The sequence below is a fragment of the Neltuma alba genome, unplaced genomic scaffold, assembly GCF_004799145.2.
Source record: "Neltuma alba isolate B1F8T4 unplaced genomic scaffold, ASM479914v2 tig00012449_pilon, whole genome shotgun sequence".
NCBI classification, from domain to species: domain Eukaryota; kingdom Viridiplantae; phylum Streptophyta; class Magnoliopsida; order Fabales; family Fabaceae; genus Neltuma; species Neltuma alba.
Window position 1 is genome coordinate 70,986 of NW_021636928.1, and position 21,174 is coordinate 92,159.

The 21,174-nt window shown below is 32.0% G+C and overlaps 3 protein-coding genes and 1 non-coding gene across 5 annotated transcripts; 2 read left to right on the plus strand and 2 right to left on the minus strand.

Annotated features, from left to right (window-relative positions):
- Nucleotides 1–1,418: 1,418 nt before the first annotated feature.
- On the minus strand, nucleotides 1,419–3,691 carry LOC114727105 (60S ribosomal protein L32-1-like). Of its 2 annotated transcripts, none has more exons than XM_028913831.1 (4): nucleotides 3,673–3,691; nucleotides 3,013–3,109; nucleotides 1,921–2,102; nucleotides 1,419–1,830 (listed from the first exon to the last, which is right to left on the minus strand). In XM_028913831.1, the coding sequence occupies exons 2-4, from the start codon at nucleotides 3,100–3,102 to the stop codon at nucleotides 1,701–1,703; spliced, it is 402 nt and encodes a 133-aa protein (XP_028769664.1). In that variant the 5' UTR covers nucleotides 3,103–3,109; nucleotides 3,673–3,691; the 3' UTR covers nucleotides 1,419–1,700. The 2 variants fall into 2 exon arrangements, with proteins under 2 accessions (XP_028769664.1, XP_028769665.1); XM_028913832.1 differs by lacking the exon at nucleotides 3,673–3,691 and adding an exon at nucleotides 3,638–3,660.
- A 1,715-nt stretch (nucleotides 3,692–5,406) lies between these two features.
- Nucleotides 5,407–8,383, plus strand: LOC114727109 (protein NRT1/ PTR FAMILY 4.2-like). The gene is made up of 5 exons (XM_028913834.1): nucleotides 5,407–5,542; nucleotides 6,475–6,692; nucleotides 6,862–7,266; nucleotides 7,384–7,490; nucleotides 7,639–8,383. Exons 1-5 carry the CDS (start codon nucleotides 5,407–5,409, stop codon nucleotides 8,381–8,383), a joined length of 1,611 nt encoding a protein of 536 aa, XP_028769667.1.
- Nucleotides 8,384–11,032: 2,649 nt separating this feature from the next.
- On the minus strand, nucleotides 11,033–11,103 carry TRNAG-CCC (transfer RNA glycine (anticodon CCC)). Its single transcript has one exon. It is a non-coding gene; the product is annotated as a tRNA-Gly (tRNA).
- Nucleotides 11,104–20,042: 8,939 nt separating this feature from the next.
- LOC114727104 (auxin-induced in root cultures protein 12-like) lies at nucleotides 20,043–20,953 on the plus strand. Its single transcript, XM_028913830.1, has one exon. The coding sequence runs from the start codon at nucleotides 20,117–20,119 to the stop codon at nucleotides 20,804–20,806; it is 690 nt and encodes a 229-aa protein (XP_028769663.1). The 5' UTR covers nucleotides 20,043–20,116; the 3' UTR covers nucleotides 20,807–20,953.
- The last annotated feature ends 221 nt before the right edge of the window (nucleotides 20,954–21,174 follow it).

The following is a 21,174-nucleotide window of genomic DNA, read 5'->3' on the forward strand; positions in this document are numbered from 1 at the left end:
ATAAGGGACGGAAGAATATATTGATAATTAATTTATGATAAAATAGCTTCTAACACCTTGTTGAGGTGCATCCATCATTTTGATCTTACTTATAGTGTATCTAGCACTTGATCCCTATTGTTTACAATCTTGGAAGCACAAAAAAAAAAAAAAAACCATCGAGGAGATAGATAGACCATAAATAAAATTAAGGGACTGGATACACCTAAAAAATAAAATAAGAATTGTAGACTTTACCCGTTAGTGTATAAAGGATCGATTCTAAACACAAAACATAAACTGGATTAACTTTCTCTTTTCCTAATTGCTCCGGCTCTATGGAAGACTCCCCCCCTTCTAATAGCAATTGTATTAAACGATTCAAAAGGAAACAAGCAAAGCAAGGCAGTAACTGCCTTGCCTCATCAATGGCCTCCATGAATTAAGAATTCAATGACGACGGACTCCGTTGCAACTAAGTCAGTGAATATTGTAATTTTAATCATTAAAATACACTCTAGCAGGCATCCATGAATTAATTTTTTTAATAAAGAGGAGTCAAATGTTGAAATATTGAAATATCTTCAATTAGATAGAGCTTTGTGCTTGAAGGATTGAATTCAAAATTTATAAGTTGAAAAAAGAAGGGGAAAAAAAAGAAGAAGCATACCAGTTCATCAAATTTCCACTTTAGAACAACATTTCAAGTGTTTTTCTTTTCGTTCTATTGATTAGTGTTAGATTCTACATAGAATCAGTAGCATTTTGATATTTTAGAGGTATGAAATAGTTTGGTTTTGATTTTTTTTTTACAATTTTTCAAAAAAAAAAACACTGTAAAAATTTGCAATTCTATTTTTTTAAGAAATTGTAAAAAATCAAAATTGCAACATTTTACACCTGCAAGAATATATCAATATGTCATTAATTTTATGTACAATCTAATAGTAATTAATAGAAAAAATTTCGGAAGGTTAAGACATCACACCTCACAACAGGTATTAGACGATGGGGCATTAGAAACCCCTTGTGCTTAGAACTGATCCTTGCATGAATACAAGTACTAACGGATCAACCGTTATATTTATAACTTTACATTCGATACGATTTTTTTTTTTTTTGGCATAATTGATTTGAATATGTTAAGTCTTTTTAGCTTGCATTACCTTTCTGTTTGAAACATAAGACAATGTTGCGATGAAACATTCCAAAAACAATAATGATACACCATAAAGGCACTGAATGTCCGAAAATCCAATTAAAAAGAAGAAGAAATCTCCTTGAGCTAGGCGGGTAGAATTTTAAGATATTTACCAGTAAGTTCAGTTTGCCATGGACAAAAGAACATTCGACATTGGGACTTGAAAATTTACTTCACACAGATTCATCATTTCGCCCAACATGATGTGCTCAATGAGAAATATTGAAGTTTCAAAGGATTAACTACAAAATGATTATTACCTTCGCATTAACTTTAAATTACCCACATCATTCAGTAAAAAACAATAGGCGTGACTACTTTCTCAGATTGATTCATAGTCTAAAAGGATTTCCAAATAGCCAAAACTGTAGAAGCTTCATCTAATAAAATGAAGAGGTAAAGAGAGCATAAGTCTAAAAACAGAGAAAATAGCACATTCAATCTGAATAGGATTTCCTATCTGGTTCAGAAACTGCCTAGCCAGTACAAGCAAAACAATTTCAACACAAGCTTCAGCAAATTACTCGTCCTCCTGGCTACGCAACCTGGCCAGTCCGTTGGTAATAACAACATCCAACTGAGCTGCTCGCTCGACAATCTCCTTCCTCTTACGGGTCGACACGTTGTGTGCTATCTCAGCACAGTAAGTCCTGAAATTTCATCATCAGTTGCATCACTATAGCGGGATGACATAATGATAAGGAAATTTGAAATTCAGGTATGCAGTGGAAACTACTAACCTGTTGTGCATCATCAGGAGTTCCAGCTCACTGACATTGTGCACAACAAATTTCTTGAAACCATTGGGGAGATAATGGCGGGTCTTCTTGTCTGAACCATAACCGATATTCGGCATCAATGTACATCCTTTAAACTTTCTCCTCACACGGGAATCAATACCCTTGGGCCTTCGCCAGCTTGGCTGCATAACACAGTAAAGATAGAGGATCAACCCAAGGAGCCAAGATGCTTAACTAATTCAGCCAGGAAGAAAAATTCAATGACCAAGCAAGTGTAAATAGTGAGAAGCACCAAACGAATCAACCAAATACTTGGCCTTTGTATATGGACAAGGTCTCCAAACTCCAATCATGTTATTAACATGAACCCAAACTTAAACAAGATTCTCACCTCAGTACACTCTTCCTCCATTTTCCTAAAAAGAATTAGTTTTCAACTTTCCATTATACACTGACATATTAATAGCTTTTGCTGAAGGCTGATACTTGATATACAGCATATTCATAAGCTATTTTAAACAATAATAATAAAGAGACGGAGAAAGGGATGTAAAACTGAATAAATGATCAAGCAAAGTCCAGAAAACATAGAATTGCATGCTACCAAAAAAAAAAGTGGTAAAGGTTCCTAGACCTTTATTTGGAATAACACTAGCATGATTATATGATAAGCTAAATGAGAATTCCTACACAGAAAGACCTTTACATCCCCACAAGATAAAAACTAATTGAAGAATACCTAAACTATACCAGGAAAGTTTTCCTCTTTCGCAGAAGATTTTGGACAAAGAATTTTCAAACTTTGATGTATGGAAACATACAAGTAAACATAGCGTACACCTTAACTTTGCTAGTACTTGAAAGAATATATACAAATTACAAAATCTTGGGGTATGAAAAATGATATAAATCATACTCAAATGACAAGGGGATTCCAGGTTTTTAATGTCACAAAGAAACATCTCAAAATAGGTTTCCGAACGGTCAAGAGTATTAAGGTGCCCACGCACTGAATGCCCCTGAAAGGAATTCTAAAGAACTCAAGAAGCTTAGTTCAAGAGGGAATAAGGGAACAAATCTTGAAAGACATACCTTCACAGAGATTTTCCTGTCACTTTGAGGTCTCTTGAACTTCTTGACACGCTTCTTAACAATTTTCTTGCTAATCAAAGGTACTGCCATTTTGCCTCTGAAAGAAATTCGAAACTAAGCATTCATTAGCATTACACAAGATCATATAAAAGTAAGGATCAAGTAAGAAAAATAAGAAAATGCAAGGGAAGCCAAAATTTCAATGTTTTCACAAATGACCGGTAAACTAATGTTCTTCTACACACACACACACACACACTGGAAGAAAAATCCACAGAGAGAGCCATAAGCAACAATTGAGAAACAAGCAAAGCTACAATAAAGCTGGCAATTAGCTTTTCAGCTTTCAAGTAAATCAAAAGAGCAACAGAATAACCAAAACTGCATACAAGATGCACGTCCAGAAGCAAATGATAGATAGGCATCAGGCTGCAAAGCGCTTTCCATACATGGTTTCCGATGGAAGAACTCTATTGCTGCAACTAGCATTTCACAGATTTTATATACTCCAACTACCATGTCTAGTTCCTCAGGAAACAACGCAGAGAAAAAGCTCAAAGAAAAGGATCAAGACCGAAACTTAATACAAATTGACCCCAGTAAACAAATCATAAAATCCAATTACAGTAATTCAAGAGTGATGGAGAAGTTGCTCCAGACCTGCTACTAACGCAGGGCGTCTTGTGCGGAGTGGGACGGGGGGCAAAGGCAAGCGAGCTAGGGTTTCCAATTGAAATATATATGAATGGGCTTTTGAGAATTTCTTTTGATACATGGGCTTTTGAGAATTAAAGTTTGCTGAAAGCAAATAAAGTATTGGGCTTTCATGAAATTGGATCATATAAGTTGTTTGGATCCTTCATGTGGTTACTTAACATGTTGTCAACCAACAGGAGTTGTGTCTAGTAGAAAAGACTAGTCTCACACAACGTAGTGAATTAAAATTCAAATTCCTGTTGAAAGAGGTGTCTATATTTAGTTCCCAACTGCGCCTTTAATATGATTGCCTCTAATAGGAAGATACTTATACTTTAGCCAGAAAAAAAAAAATGTCATCAAATTGGAGAGATGCCTTGTACCAAAAATAGTTTTTTTTGGAGAGATGCCTAAATTTAGCATGTATCTCGGCTAGGATTGTCTTCAATAATAAGTAAATATATGTGCCTAGAAGGGGGGAAAAAGATATTAATTTCATATTGATGGAATTGATTCTAAGACCAAAGATTAATCCCATATTACTTGACAAATTAAGATTCGGATTCTTGTTAGAAAATATTCTCTCGTTTAGTGGAATTAGTGCTAACAGTGCACATAAAGAGCCATAGGTTTAGATGTTGTTCGTAATTAATTAGTTAGTATTTAATTATTTATTGTGTATCTCTATAGTTTTATCTTATTATTTTATTTGTATATGTTATATTCATTACTATGTTAGTAATTAATTCTTTATTGTTATTATCACTGTTATTGGAATGATATTATCATTGATTGCTCAGGAATCTACATTATGTCTCTTTATATGACTCAAGGAGCATGCCTCTTCAATATTTGTTCGGCTAGAATTCATGTTTGTAAAATCATACTTCTTTTGAATTTTTCCCTATGTATATTTCGGTATGATTAGGATGATAATCAACGGGATTAGGTTTAACAAAAAGAGATAGTCTTTCATAATTGTGATAAACCAATATTTGAATTTTCCTTAAATGAGATGCCTACATTTAGTGTTTAACAATACTTTGAACAAGATTACTTTCAATAAGAAAATACATGTGCTTCGGAAAAAAAAAAGATTAGGATGATAAAATGAATAAAAAAGGTCTAAAATAAATTTATCACTAGAATTCATATTTGATTCTAATACATCTATATCTACACAAGTATCTCCTCCAACTTGAAAATATAAAAATAATACTTTAAAAAATCAAATATAACCAGTATAATGTAAAATAGATTTAGAGATGTACTCCTCCAATCCTAAATGTAGGACACATTTTATGGTGTAAATTACACTAAAAAGTGGGTCTTATATTTAGAATGGAGAAGTGTTAGACATATATACACACATACACCTAAAGTGATGTATTATATGGCTCTTTGCCTAAATCAGATAAAAATTGGCTTGATGACGACATTTTTGAAAATGCGGCTCCTTATATAAATCAAGTAATGGAAATTGGGCATATATGCAGTCCTGTTTACATATTTTTTATATTTTTAGTCTCGAGTTGTTAAGGAAACGCTCTGATGATTCTTAAGACCTTTTCCTCTTCTTGGTTTTCCTTGTACTAAAAATTAAAATTTGAGGTGAATAAAAGTTAAGACTGATGGTAAGTTTGAGCATAATGAATTGTTCCTTTTATGATTTTGCTTCATTATTTTGGCTGAAGAAAAATGTGTGAATATGAAAAGGAAATACAGGATAGAGAGAAAAGCAGCAGTGGAGATGAAGAATATTTTAGGGACTGCAAAGGGAGAAAAGCACATCCCAGAAAGCATGGTGGCTTCAGAGCTTCTGCCATTACTTGTGGTAAACAACTCTCTCTCTCTCTCTCTCTCTATATATATATATCTATATGTATGCATCTGTTTGTGTATTCTAAAGCTAGTGCAACGTACAAAATCTGAAAACTGAAAAGTGACTTGTTTTCTGATTCATGCATGTTTGATTACTAGCATGACTTTTATATGTGTATATATAAATTAATGAAGATGTCACTCAACTTGAACAGGTGGGTATAAAATTTTTACTCCTTGCAAACAAATCAAGATGAAGAAGCAATCTTTAAAAATACGATGGAGCTCAAAAAAGGGGCAGATTTATTGTTGCTGTTTTAGCTACAGTAACTGCTTCATGTTATGTGTGGGAGGAAGAGAGGGATTCACATCAACACTTTTAATTTATATGATAGGACGATTAGTCAGATAATTGTACCCTAATTGGAATTACAGGACCTATGAATAAGCTCACCCATTTACAATTTCTGAAGTTATGCTTTGTAGGTCATTTCTAACCATGTATCCCTCTTCTAGTTTAATTTTATTCAACCTAAAATTTCTTCTTGCCAAGTCAATCTAGGTCATGTATGAACATAAAAAAGTTGTTGGAAATGGATTTTATCAATTGAAAGTCTCAAGCATTAATGGCTTCTATTAGCAAATAATTAGTCTGAGTCTTTTTATTGTATAGAATCTGAAAAATGAGTCACACTGTTCATGACTTATGAATAATGTAATTGGTTAAAATTTTTATAGTATACTATCATGTACTTCCTCTGAATTTATTTATAAGAAATAAATAACTATTTTACAAAGTGAGAAATATGTAGGATATTTAATTTTCTTTCCCAAAATGCCCTTACTACAATGACTCAGCATGTAATGATGATTTGGTTGTTTCTAATAATAAGGCTTAAAAGAAGACTCTGATCATCTCTTATAATGTGATTGCACATGTTGCAGTGGTGGGGGTGCTGGAGAACATGGTGTTCCTATCAAATGCAATCAACTTCGTTTCCTACTTTCTCAAGTCAATGCATTACTCAGCAGCCAAGTCTTCCAACATGGTCACTAACTTCATGGGAACCTCCTTTCTCCTCACCATTGTTGGAGGCTTTATCAGTGACTCCTTCTTCACAAGGTTCACGACATTCATCATTTCCTGTGTCATAGAATTACTGGTAATTACCATTCTTCAATCCCAACATTCCCAATCCAAAACTAAGCTCTTTTGTGCTTCACAAGACAAAACATCTCTTACATACTTACTTGTATAGTGCAAAATCACTTAAAATAATTTAATCCAAACACCATCTAAGATGCATCAATTTGAGTATAGATTAATTGCAGGGGCTAATCTTGCTGACATACCAAGCTCAACACTCTAATTTGAAACCAGCGGAGAATAGAACACCTTCTAAGAGTCAAGCTGCTATACTCTACTGTGGACTCTATGCGATTGCCACTGGTGTTGGTGGGATCAAGGCTTCGTTGCCTACACATGGAGCTGATCAGCTTGATCACCATAAGCAACATCACATGTCTTCATTCTTCAGTTGGTACTTCTGTTCCTTATGCACAGGAGGCCTTGTTGCAGCAAGTGTCATGGTTTGGGTTCAAGAGAATCATGGCTGGAACTTGAGTTTTGTGATTTCTGATATAGTCTTGGCTTTGGCTCTTTGTATTTTCGTCCTTGCCTTTCCCTTTTATCGCTATAAATCTCCTTCTGGAAGCCCTCTAACAAGGATCATTAAGGTGTAATTCACACTTTTGCACTATGCTTTTGAGTATACACTTTTAGATGTTTGGGGTAAACCCATTTTTGCCTGCTTTACATAAACTCTTGAAATTTCTGCTGTATTCTGTTTCAAGGTGTTTGCTTCTTCAGCTCGTAACTGGAAAGCTTCAGCAGTGGGGAGGGTAAATCTTGGGGCAGTAGCAGAGGAAGACGCAACAGAACAATCTCATGATAAATTCAAGTAGATTTTTCTCTTTTCAATAAGTAATAATTTCTAACTATAAAGCATGCCTATCCCAAAAGAGAAGTGATACTTATTTCACACGGTATACGCATCATATTGCAGCACGTTTGATACCATATATCTGATTGGCAAACATTTTCTGCAGGTTTTTAAACAAAGCTTTGCTAGATGAAACGGTGGATGAAGCTGATATTGAAGAAACAAAAGCCTTCCTTGGATTGCTTCCAATCTTCTTAACCACAATCATGATGAACTGTTGCCTAGCTCAGCTTCAAACATTCTCAGTTCAACAAGGAATCATCATGAACAGAAAGCTCCACAGCTTCACAATCCCTACCCAGTCCCTCACAGTACTTCCCCTCATCATCATGATCGCTTCCATACCGATTTTCGAGAACCTTAAGTACTTTTACAAACACAAACGCTTAACTCAAAGTAAGATCCTTCAACCCCTTGGAAGAATTGGAGTAGGCCTAGTTCTTGCGTCAGTGTCCATGGCAGTGGCAGCCATAGTTGAAGCTAAGAGAAGAGAAGAAGCCAACAAGAACGAAGCTGTGATAGTATCAGTTTTCTGGTTAGGATGGCAATACTTGTTCTTGGCTGTATCAGATGCACTTACTTTGAGTGGAACACTTGAGTTTTTCTATTCTAAAGCACCCGGTAGGATGAGAAGCATGTGTACTGCACTGTCATGGTGTTCAGCCTCCATGGGATATTTTTTCAGCTCAGTTCTTGTGAAGATAAGCAATGAAGTAAGCGGGAGATACGGTAAAGAGTGGCTTGGAGGACATGATCTGAATTATGCAAGGTTGGATCTGTTCTATACTCTACTTTCTGTTCTCAACTTTCTTAATTTCTTGCTTTACTTGTACTGTGCTAAGAGGTACTAATAAAGGGCAGATACTAACGCCTAAGGTCATAAGTGGGAATAAAGTCACAACCTCTCATTTACATGAAAACTTTCATGCTACTAGGCCACAAGATCATTGGTGCTAAGAGATATCAGTTAATTTATTTACACATAGACTTAAAGTGGATAAAAGTCATGTATAATTTTTCCTATGGCATCTTAATATAGCATGCATGAGTTTCCTGTGGTTCATGAATGCTTTGATGTTTGGCGGCTGTTCTAAAGAAAATCACGGCTAAGTGACTAAAGTTTAGGTGAATTAGACTCACCTCTCTGTCTTGTAGATTTTTTTGGGCCACCATTTGTCTTATTGATTACTATACATATATAACACTTTAATGTCATGTTATACGCTCTTTAATAGGCCAATATACAAATTCTCTTAATTAATTCATAGAATTCAAAAAGATAAAAGATGGATTGGTTATTTATAATTATGTAGAGAATTTATGTCACTTTTCAAAAAATAGGTAGGGTCCTCAGGTGAATCTTATATTTAAAATGGGAGGAGGTCATATATTTATGTAGATAAAGATAATTTAAGTTTTAGTAACATTTCCCCCTTCCTTTTTCATCCTCCATGACTAAATAAATAATAAATTAAAATATATCACATGTTAATATCATTTTTTTTTTACCTCCAACCTCACCTATGCCTCACTATCATATCATTTAGTACATATCACCAATACACTAATATATATTTTTTCTGGTCCTCAATATAAAATCTAAATACGTCTTATATTAATGATCGAAAAACTATAATCTAATGAACCAAGTCATAAATTTTATAATTTTTGGGTTACTTGGTTTTTATATAACAAATTTATCTACTTTAATTTACGCAAATTAAGAAGACTAATAGATATCTTTAAAACTACCTCGTCCTTCCACAAATACCCTTTATTAATACTCTATTTTATTCTCTCCTTCACATTCTGTCTTGATTAATTAAAAGCACTCCTTTTCAAAAGCCTTTCTGAAAACAAAAAAGATGAATCAATTATTGTCTAGATTTTACAAATATTCTTATAAATAAGAACATCAAGACCTTGCAACAATTGTCTAATAAAATTAAGAGTAGCTAATTCAAGTGACAAGAGTGGTGCGGGGTGGATAGAGAGATCTATGGTTCCAGACGACAAAACCTCCTACTGTAAAAAAAAAAAATTAAGATATGGAAAAAAAATTTCCTAAAAAATTAATCATACGAAAAGCATACTCTTGATTATACAAATTATTTATTGAGAAATTAAACTTAAAAATAAGATATGAAGTGTGTACAAAGCTATAAATAAATGCCTAGCAGACATCTCACATGCATTCCCATAAATGTATATGATTCAGCAGGCTATATACATGAACTTCAAGAGAAGTATGATTTTTCCCTTATCACTGTACAGACATATTATTTTGTGTCTTTAATATAAGAACTAGTTATAAATTTAATTTGATTTTAAATATAAGATTCTAATATACTTTGTCTCCTATATTTACCCACCCCCAAATAATTCCTATGTGATTGCATATGTTAAAGTTTTTCATCAAAAACTTATTTCAATGTATATAATTAACAAAGATATTTTAAAAAAGATAACACCCATTTGTTATAAATAAATCATTTAAATAATTTTTTTAATATTCACAAATTAGTCATCTAGCTCTTATAAGACTATATCAACCGACAATTAATGCTCACAATCCCATCCCATGCTCTTTATTTAATCAAATTAGATCTGCCATTCTAGAGATAAATATAGATAAAAAACGAGAAGTGACAAAAAAAACATTATAAAAAGATAAGATGAAGTTTATGAATATATCTACTTCTTTTTGTAAATTTGTTTAGTACATAAATGCACAGTTGCAATACATACCAAGTCAAGATTTAATAAACGGTCTGCAGTCATTTGTCCAAGGTGGTGAAATAAATCCAACCTGCCAGGAAATATTTTCAAACTTTTGTCGACTTTTTTCCACCGTAGAATCATAGGCATAAAGGTCCATGAAAGTGGGACAAACATAATAATTTTGAATTATTCATCACATGCACACAGACATTAACAAACAAACAAACAAACGAGAATAATAGAAAAATATGTTCGTTGTCCAGTAAAAACTTTCATGAAACTTCCAGCACTAACACATAATCATGTCAGGGCTAATTATAGTGCTAAACAGATAATAAGTTATGATATGATATATATGACAAGACTTCATTTTTTCCCCCACATAATCATGATGATGTTTAATTCTAGATAGCTAATTAATTAAAATAGTTAAGTCTAAGCCTAAAAAATAGACAATAAAGGCGGTGCATGCTGGTTGCAGCCAATGATTAATTGGTAGGTTGAAATGGGAAAACCTAGCCTCTTAGTCTTATGTTCCAGCATCATGAAACTGTCTGTGGTTGGTCTTATGTATAATAATGATATAACTTTTCACCTCCCTCCATCTGTGGAGTAACACAAAGTTAACATTTCATTGTTTTCTATGTTTTGCCATTATTGTTGTCCTTTAATTTGCTTCCATGCACGCTAATGATATCCGAGTCCTTTTTTTATCCACTTGTTTTTTTTTTTTTAAAAAAAGTAAAGATGAAATCAACAAAGTTAAAAGTTGAGTTAAATGCGCATCCGGGGAATCGAACCCCGGTCAGTACCGTGGGAGGGTACTATGATACCACTACACCAGATGCGCCTTAGTTGTGGGCGGCCGCCTTTAAAATACTATATCTGCATTATATTGCAGACAACAATGGCAACATAACTCCACACATTTACTTCTCTGGTCCTATTTATAAAGTAGAGAGAAAAGAATTTTTTTAGTCTTATTTATAGGGGTACTGAGAGAAATTTTTTGTATGAATATACAATTTTATCCCTCATTTATTATTATATTGACTTTGTTTACATAAGATATAATGTATATTAAATAGGGATAAAGTTGAAAAGTTATTAAATTTTAAATGAGAGTTAATAAAGTTTAAAATTTTTCTTAGTTTGTATAAAACATGCTGGAAGTGCCTTATTTATAGGACTAGAGGAGTATGCGGTTTCTCTTTTGTAGCCATATTTCCTTTGTTGGCTTATATATATGTATATATTCTATTTTTGGGGGGTAAATGTTTGCATTAAGACATTTTATGTGTTGTTGATATTTTCCTTTATTTGTTTTCTTGCTCTTTATCTTCTTAAAATAGAAGGTGACATTTAATTTAATGATATATATATATATATATATATATATATATATATATATATATATATATATATATATAGGGAAGCGAAGTTAGGGGACACTACAGCTATCGTATTAACGCGTATTCTCCTGGGCAATTAAGTTACAGTTTCATATATAGTACATAAATTGTAGGTAGGGGCATCTATTACAAATCATTGACTGTCTTAGGAATTTTGTGCTTCACTAAATATAAATGACGAAGTTGCTAAATTATTTTATGACAAATGTTATGACGTCACATTTATAATTTTCCTTCTTAATTTTTCCCCTACAAACAAACCATGCAATACGATATAAAAATTATATAAAACTCCTATTAATATGAATTTAAATTACATTATATTTCAAGTAGAGATATTTTTCCTAAAGACATCTCTTGTATTTATATGAATTCAAGTTTGAGATATTTTATGTAAGAAATTAGGGAGTCAAAGTCAACCATTTCGTCAGCGTGATCCGTAAACTACGACTCCTTTTCATTTCTAAATATTCTTTTTTTTTTTGACCGAACATTTCTAAATATTCTCTGCATCCATTACTTTTTCTTTTGTTCATATTTCCAGTTCATATTATGCGCGTGAATTTGACTGCAGAAAAAATTACAACTACCCACTATTCTTAATATAAAAACTAAGATTTGATTTTAAATATAAGGTTATAATTTTTACTAAAAGGTAATTTTAATACATATAATTAAAAAATAATAGTTTAGAAAAACTAACACATATCTATTACAAATAAACAATTTAACTAATTTCTTTAACATTGAAGAAATAAGAATAAGAGGTAATAATATCCCACACACTGTTTTGAAATGAAAAGGAAAATTGTATTACTAATTACTATCTCCGGTCCTTATTATAAGACTCTGTTTGACTTTTTGTTTGGTCCTAATTATAAAACCCCAATCCATTTTGTCTTTCATATTTATACATTTTTTTCCAAAATAATCCTTCTAATAATGATAGTTCTAGCCAATATACCTAATTAGCAAGGATATTTTAGGAATGACAACACTTATTTATTACAAATAACTAACTTATCTTACTTCCTTAATCTCCTCAAATAAGTCAACTGGGTCTTATAATTAGGACCGGAGGTAGTACCTCGGATCTTTAATATGAGAATTAATTTGGGAGTTGTATTTAATCATAAATATAAAGTTAAAAATTTATTTCATTTTATATTTATCATTAATTTTTCACAAACTAATCACCTAATTTATAAATTGTTATATAATCAAATCGTATGTCCCAGATATTTTCAGAAAAATCATGTGACATGTATTATAACTGATTGATTTATTTAGGCTTTTTAAATTTATTTAAATAATTAAATAGTTATGATATTAAAGACTGGATGGATGGAATAACAAATAATTGTGAGCCGTGAACCGCGGGAACCGCTTCATTAGCGCATTAAATTCTCACCGGAAATTGAGCAGGACTTGCGTTTCCAATTTTCCATACGGAGAAAAACAAATAAAGAAATCAAGACATTGAAGCTGATTCCACACGTTCCCTCTGCACACGCATCAAATTGCACATTATACTTATAACATAAATTCATGGCCACTTCTACGGAATAATATTAATTAGATTTGATATGTTGACTAAAATTTTAAAAAAAGTCCTTTTTCCCAATTCTTAGTCTTCTTTTCTTATGGATCCCAATTGTGCTAGTGTGTTAAATAATACTCCTCTTTTTTTTAATATAGGATCCAATTGAAAAATTAATACTAATTCTATGTGTAAGATTTATTATTTCACATACTTATCAATTTTTTTTCAAATTACCTTTATTAATATTCTCCGAATAATAATTAAGTAAGAGAGAGAGAGAAAATTCAGAAAGATGACTTGGGTATTTTGAAAAACCATATCATATTAACCAATTCAACTAACATTTTTAATTTACTCAAATAAATTAATTAGGTTCTACATTAAGAACTGGAGGACTTATATATCGCTGCTAAATTTATATCTATATAAAATCCATCATGGCTTTCAATTATTGCATTCTAATTGATAAGCAATTGACTAATATTTTATTAGTAGGTAATTTATGAATATTTTTATATTTTTTTTAAACTAAGAAACATATTCTGGACTCCTAAAAGATCAGTCATAGTATTAGTTTCTCACCACAACACTTCCTGCTAATCAGTCATAGCAAGCTTTTTTAGATTTGGTTCAACTTTTGAACTTATAAGTTCATTTGTAATATTTGACTTAATTAGATCTAAACTTCCAATAAAAGAAAAAACAAAGAATTGAGTGACGTGTGAGTTGAGGATTGAGATGGAAGGGAAAGATAGTGCATGTGCACGGATCCTGAGAATAAAAAGAATGAAGCAAGCACTTGTTCAACATGCATGCATGATTTCAAAGTTTCGTGGCCTCTTATAAAGAGTAGATTAATTTGTATTGATATGTGAAATAATAATTAAAAAATTCTCCCTTGACTCAATTATCTCATTTTCATATTTCTATTACTACTTTTTAAGTAGTTAGTTTACTACTCTTCCAGTTCTTAATATAGGACTCAATTGTTGAGTTGGTTTTGGTTCTAAATATAAGCCTCATTTCTCATATTTATAAATTTTTTCTAACTTACCCCTATAGATACTCCATCAATCATAATTAAGTAGAAGAGAGAGGGAGTATTAAGAAAGATGATTATGGTATTTTAGAAAAAACGTGTCATATTTCTTATAATTAACTAACTTACCTAACTTCTTTAATCTAATCAAATTAGTTAAATGAATTTTATATTAAGGATTGGAGGAGTATTTCATAATAGAATAACAAGATGAAGTCAACCCCACGCCACATGCCATTAAATGTCCCTCCCCTTCATATGTACTACTTGCTTCTTGTCTTCTTTGTTTGTTTGTTTTCTTAGATAAATAATACTTGTTTCCTCTTCAAATTATTGAAAGAAATATGTAAATAATAATTTATTCATTTACGTAATTTTCACGATACATATAGATTAAATATTTATGGCAATATAATACTCATCCGGTTCTAAATATAAGACCCTTATACTAGTGTGTATAAAGGTCTTACATTTAGAACCGGAGGAGTAATTTTGAAGAATAAAATATAATTAGTTAAAGTAAATATATTCATATCCATTCCATTAAGCGTATGTGCGGCAAGCACGGAGCGCAGATCCACGGCCCCAGAAATGTTCCCAAATAAAGAAGGGACATTCACCCCAAAAAATAAATTATAAGATCAATATCCCTAAAAAATATCTATAGAAAAAGTAAAATATATCAAACACATACTTTGTTATTTAATTATTTGCTTTCTATTTAAAAACCGTTTTCTACATCTCCCTCGGAATAGTTTGACATTGCCCGAATATTTTCTCCTGGTTTTGAATATCATATATATATATATAAAAATTATGTTATACATTATAATATAAGTCTCCCCTTTTCAATTAAGTCACCGGATTTATCTTTTTTTTTTTAAACCGAAACATTTAAAGATTTATATTATTTAAATTTTCATTAAATTTTGTACAATGTAATGTGCAAAAATATTTTTAATGTAAAATTTACAGTAAGCTGTAATATTTTCTTTCGAACTCTATGTAATATTAGGACACATCTGATACTTTGTTGAAAATTACGGTTTTCATTTCAAATAACCAAACAAATGATGGTATTTTTTGGTTTTTAAGTTTGTTCAAATTATGCAAATTCTTCTCTTTTTAACGCCAGATTGTATCTCATTTGAAACAAAGCATCGATCGCAGATATTTCTTGTGAATTTTTATTGAAGTTATAGCATTTTTAAATTTTCAAAACGTAATATCTCATAAGCATACAACAGTGATTGTCAAAAAAAGATAGGAAAAGATTTGTATTCTTTCAACAGGGTCTAACAAAATCTGAAGAATTAATTATTTTTCTTACAAAATTTATAAGATTAAAGAATACTATAATAAATTTTGAGAAGATAGGTACTACTACTGGTGCACATTTTTAGTGAAATATATATAAGTATTATATTAATAAAAAGCCCTTCCTTTGTGATTGAAGCAAGCCATCATAGCATCATAGTAGTATTAACACGTCATAACTAGAGTTACTCATTTTTGCTATTTTGTTCACACAAAAGGGTATACCAAATCAAAGCCTTGTAAAATTCAAAAGGCTCTTCCAAAAACCCGAGGGTGGAAAAGTCACTATAAGGTTTAAAAAAGAAAAAGAAAGGAAAAGTCATTTTGAAGAACTACTTGGCTAATTCAAGTAGATTAATAAAACTAATTAAGTTAGTTATTAGTTATAAATAGGTGTTGTCTTTTTTAAAAATTATTACTAATCAAGTGTATTGAATAAAAATATAATTATTATAAGAACTATTTTAGAAAAATATGAATAAATATAAGCGATAAAGTGAATTTAGATATTATATTTAAAATTAAAATAAAAATTACACAAGTTTTTATACCAAGAATCAGAGATAGTACATAAAACAAGTGAAAATACTACATCTAGTCTTATTTATAAAATCTTATTTATAATCAGGCCACACAAAAAAGAACTCAACATTTTTTCTCATTTTATATCATTTCGTCCGATTCGTTCCACACTTTACGAAAAGTATAAATAAAAAAATCCACAATTGGAGATTAGGAAGACAGAATAGTATTGACCCAAAAAAGAAAAGCAAAGAAAGAAAGAAAAAGAGAATGGAAAAAGGTCGTGCCGTTGTAAAGCTAAAAGAAGGGCTGTTTGTGAGTTAGGGCATATGAGATTGAGTCCCACGTCAAACGGAATAAATACAAAAGTAATCCAATTCCCTCTTTTTCTCTCACTTTCCTCTTCCCCACATGCTCTTCCCTCTTCCCAAAATTTACATTTAAGCCCTCAACTTTTAGATTTAAGCTTCTCTGACTAAAAGTATGCTTATCTTTAAGATTTGAAAGAATTACAACCTTTTCCAAAAACTTTTGGTTCCACTGCTTAATGCCTATTCAAAGTGTTATGAAAACTTTTTCCTTTAGGAAAAATTAATTTCCCAGTCCTTATATTTTGCTTGAGTTTTGAATTAAGTTATTGTATTTTTTTCTTTTTATCAAATCTTTTAAGTTTCACCCGTTGTTAATGTTAGTCCCTACTCTTAAAACCGTTTAAAAAGATTTAACACTGTTAAGCAATCAAGCAAACAATGCTGACTTGGTCGACAGGTAGAAAAATAAATTTGACTAAGCATTAGGGGTGAAAAGATAAAACCATTGTGCTGGACCAAATCCAAGTGAGAATCGGGTCATTGTTATCCATCGAAGGAGAGTCAAATCCATGCCTCTGATCGAAATCGAAGATACTAAAATGCCACTTCATGTCACTGATAGAACATTTGAGAAGGTTCAAAACCTTTCAGAAGTCAATGGTGGAGATTATGGAGAAAACTTGATGAAGAATCCCATTGTGTTTATTACACTTGTGGTAGGGGTCAGGGTTCGTTCGAGGTTCTTGAAGACTTTGGCGACAATCTGGCATGGGTGGCTCATAGAAAGACGAAGAAGCGAGAGTTCTTCTTGGATGGCCCTTTCCTCTTGAAGGTTCGGCATGGGAAAGAAGGTGATGATGGTAAACAGTGAAAGCATAGACAAATAGCTTCTCTGCTTTGTTATGTTTTTTTGAAATATTAATAAAACTAAAGAGTGAGAAAGGAGTATTTGATTTGTAATGTAAAGTTCTGTAAAATGAAGGGAAGAACTCAAATACACAATGTGCAAAAGACGTCAATGATAAAGGAGAAGCTTTTAATTAAATTATTACTTCTCTGATCTTAAATATAAAATTTTATATTAGTATATATTTAGGGCCAGAAGAGTATTTTTATGCCTTTGTTTTTGCAGCTGAATGCCTAGTCAAACTTATATGGGTACTCGTCTGCCGTGCCAAGCAGTGTGCTTAACAGTTTTTTTTAACAGTGTTTACCATTTTAAACGATTTTAGACGGTAGGGACTGAGAGAGCTGACTGTGTAAACTTAAAGGAGTTGATAAAAAATAAAAAAAAATACAGGGACTTGGACTGCGAAATTACTTTTCCCTTTCCTTTATAAGTAGAAAACTGACACCAATTAACTACGTATTATCGGTGGTAAGATTATAATCATTTAACAAAATTATTTTTAAATTAATTTAGATTTGAGACTAATCTCCTACTATCTCCAGTCCTTAATATAATACCCTATTTGACTTTTATTTTGATTCTAAATATAAGATCCCAATCCATTTTGTTTATCATATTTATATATATTTTTTCTAAAGTAGCCATTTTAATAATGATAGTTCTAGTTAATACACTTGATTAGTAAGGATATTTTAGAAAAGACAACACTTATTTAGGACAAATAACTAACTCAACTTACTTTTTAATCTCCTTAAATTAGTCAATTAGCTTTTATAATTAGGATCGGAGGTAGTATTATATTGAACATATAAAGCTACAGTACTTAGTTCCTTACAACCATTGTACTCTTTAAATTTTAAATTTGTATTTTTTTATAAGAGTAAAACCACTTATTATCTTAAGTATTAAACTGTTGATTAAAAAAATATTGAGAAATTTTTTATTCACTTAATTCGGTCTGATTTCTAATGTGATTTTTGAGCATTAAATAATATTTGAAAAAATTATTATGAATTTTTAATATTAAGACGTGATTTCAATTTTTTTGAGATTTTTCTTGTAAAAATCACTTCGTTAGGGACTTAGGGTTGTTGAATGTCATTTTAACTAATCTTTTCTCCGTTCCCATCATTCCCAGATTCTCTTCCCCGATGTCCCTCATCCTGTCCCAATTCAATTTCATGATAATTAATATATATATATATATATATATAATATTTCTATATTCTCGCTTTCCAAACATACATATTGTAATATAGTATTCGTATTATTTTTAAGCTTTAGGTCTCACGTGAGTACGTACCCTGAGCCTGATTATCCCCATAACTTAAAAAATTAAAATTAATTATATTTCCCTGCCTTTCTAGTGAGATTCTTCTTGCATGTGAACTTTTCCTATCTATGCAGTTATGTCCCCCGTCTAGACGCTCTTTATTTTACTTGTATTTACTTTTGTTAATTATGTAATCAATTCAAATATCAATTACAAAATTTCTCTGAATTTTAATTATCACACTAAACATAAATCTCGTTTTAGTATAATTTAATATTTCAATGAGCTACATTATGTAGGTACCTTGAATGCGCCAAAAGATTGTAAGGTAATCATGGACTAAAAGAATTCAATGTAGATGCTGGTCAAAAAACAAAAAACAAGAAGAATTCAATGTATATATGAATGAAAATCTGGAAAGATACCATCTTGATCTTCTACATTTATTAAAGTAATTTAATTTATTCGACTTTTAATATAATTGTCATTCTTTTTTATCATTTAAGAAATTTCAATTAAATTATTAGATGTTGTATTTTTTTTTCATTTAATGCTGGCTTATTTCGTGAATATTATGTCATCTTTTGTTCGTTAATAATTCATCAATCATATTTTGCATCGATTTTTTTTTTGGGTAACAAATCATTTTATTTAGTCTTAATAGATAATATTCTTCCGGTTTTAAATATAAAACTTGTTTTGTAGGGTAAGTGGAGGAGGAGTACAAATTTTATCGGTTGAACCCCAAATGGAATGTGTGTTTTACGTGATTATATTTGATTGATACTATAATCACATTTTCGAAATGAAAGATAAATTAAAAATAATTTAAATTACAGAAATTATTAGGATAAGTTGACCAAAAACAGAACTGAGAAAAGAGTTTTAATTAGAAAAATTGTATAAAAACAAACTAAACAAAACCAAGTCACTTCGGTTATACCTAAAGCGTTAGTTTGATAATCTTAATTGGTGAACCATTTTTTAAGCCTAGATTTTATGTCAGAATCTGTTGAACAAATAGTATTATCTTCGCTCCTAATTATAAGAGCCAATTAATTAATTTGAGGAGATTAAAAAATAAGTTGAGTTAGTTATTTATCCTCAATAGGTATTGTCTTTTCTAAAATATCCTTACTAATCAAGTGTATTGGCTAGAATTACAATTATTTGAAGAACTACTTTGAAAAAAAAAATATAAATATGAGAAACAAAGTGGATTGGGATCTTATATTTAGGATTAAAATAAAAAGCAAATAAAATCTTATATTAGAAATCTTTAATTATGTTTTCACTTTTTTCGTATTCACTGTTTTAGCCTCCAACGGTCAATGACTTGATGTCCGTTAAGTCTCAATCGTGCGAACGGCGTACCAGATCACACCCTCACCAGATCACAACCTTTCTCACGCGTGCCATCCTCACTCCCACCATCCCACTATTTATATGCCTTCTCCACTATGCAAGATGAGATAATAGCCTTAGCCTCGCCGATTCTTCACAGTTTTAGTCATTGTTATCTTTTTCTCTCCTTTAATGGCTTCTTCTTCTCTGATCTTCGCAATCTCTGCGATTTTCTTTGCTTTGCGTTTCTCATCGGCTCATTCTCTTACCTGTACGTCGCATAAGCTTCCTGGTAAGGACTTCCCCAACTGTAAGGATCTCCCGACTCTGGGCGCTACTCTTCGTTACTCTTACAATGCCACCAATAACTCGCTCTCCATCGCCTACATGGCTACTCCGGCGAAGCCCGGCGGCTGGGTCTCCTGGGCTATAAATCCGACCGGCCAAGGTATGCAAGGCGCCCAGGCTATCATCGCCTTCAAATCGAACGGCACTGTCGTCCCCAAGACCTACAACATCAGCTCCTATAAATCCATCGTCGAATCGAAGCTTTCCTTCGACGTTTGGGACCTGAGCGCCGTCGAATCTGACGGCGTCATCACGATCCTCGCGACGGTGAAGGTGCCGGGGAAGCCGGACCAGCTGAACCAGGTGTGGCAGGTCGGGCCGTCTGTGACCGGCGGCAGGCCGGACAAGCACGACTTCGCTCCGGCGAATCTCGCCTCAAAATCCCCTTTATCGGTGTCGACGTCAACATCGGCACGCGAAAACACCACCACCGGCGGCGACAAAAACGGCGGCGTCTCAGTAACAAATAACAGATTCGGCGTAGGATTTTTTGCTGGTTTGTTAATGCTGGTAGCGAGTTGTGTTAATTTCTGATTTTCCTTTGTTCTTCACCACTACGAATAATATTCCATCAGTGTGACTCCTAATAGTTACTAATATTTTCTGCGGATTCTTGTACGTGAGAATAGGCGATTTATGTTGATCAGGATTTCGGTTTCATATATAGAATTTTTTATTTTCCGCCTTCAATCTACAGGAGATAATCCAGATCTGAGAATCGGTATGATGAAGAAGGATACATAGTTGTCAATCTTTATACATATAATTAGAAATGATCAATTTAAAGGCAAAAAAAAAAAGTGGGTTGCAGGAATTAGGAGTATTGAGTAGGAACTGTGGGTGGGGTTATTGTCAAGCATTATTGCTGCTTCTACTTGGGCGTCGACATTAATGTTCGGAGG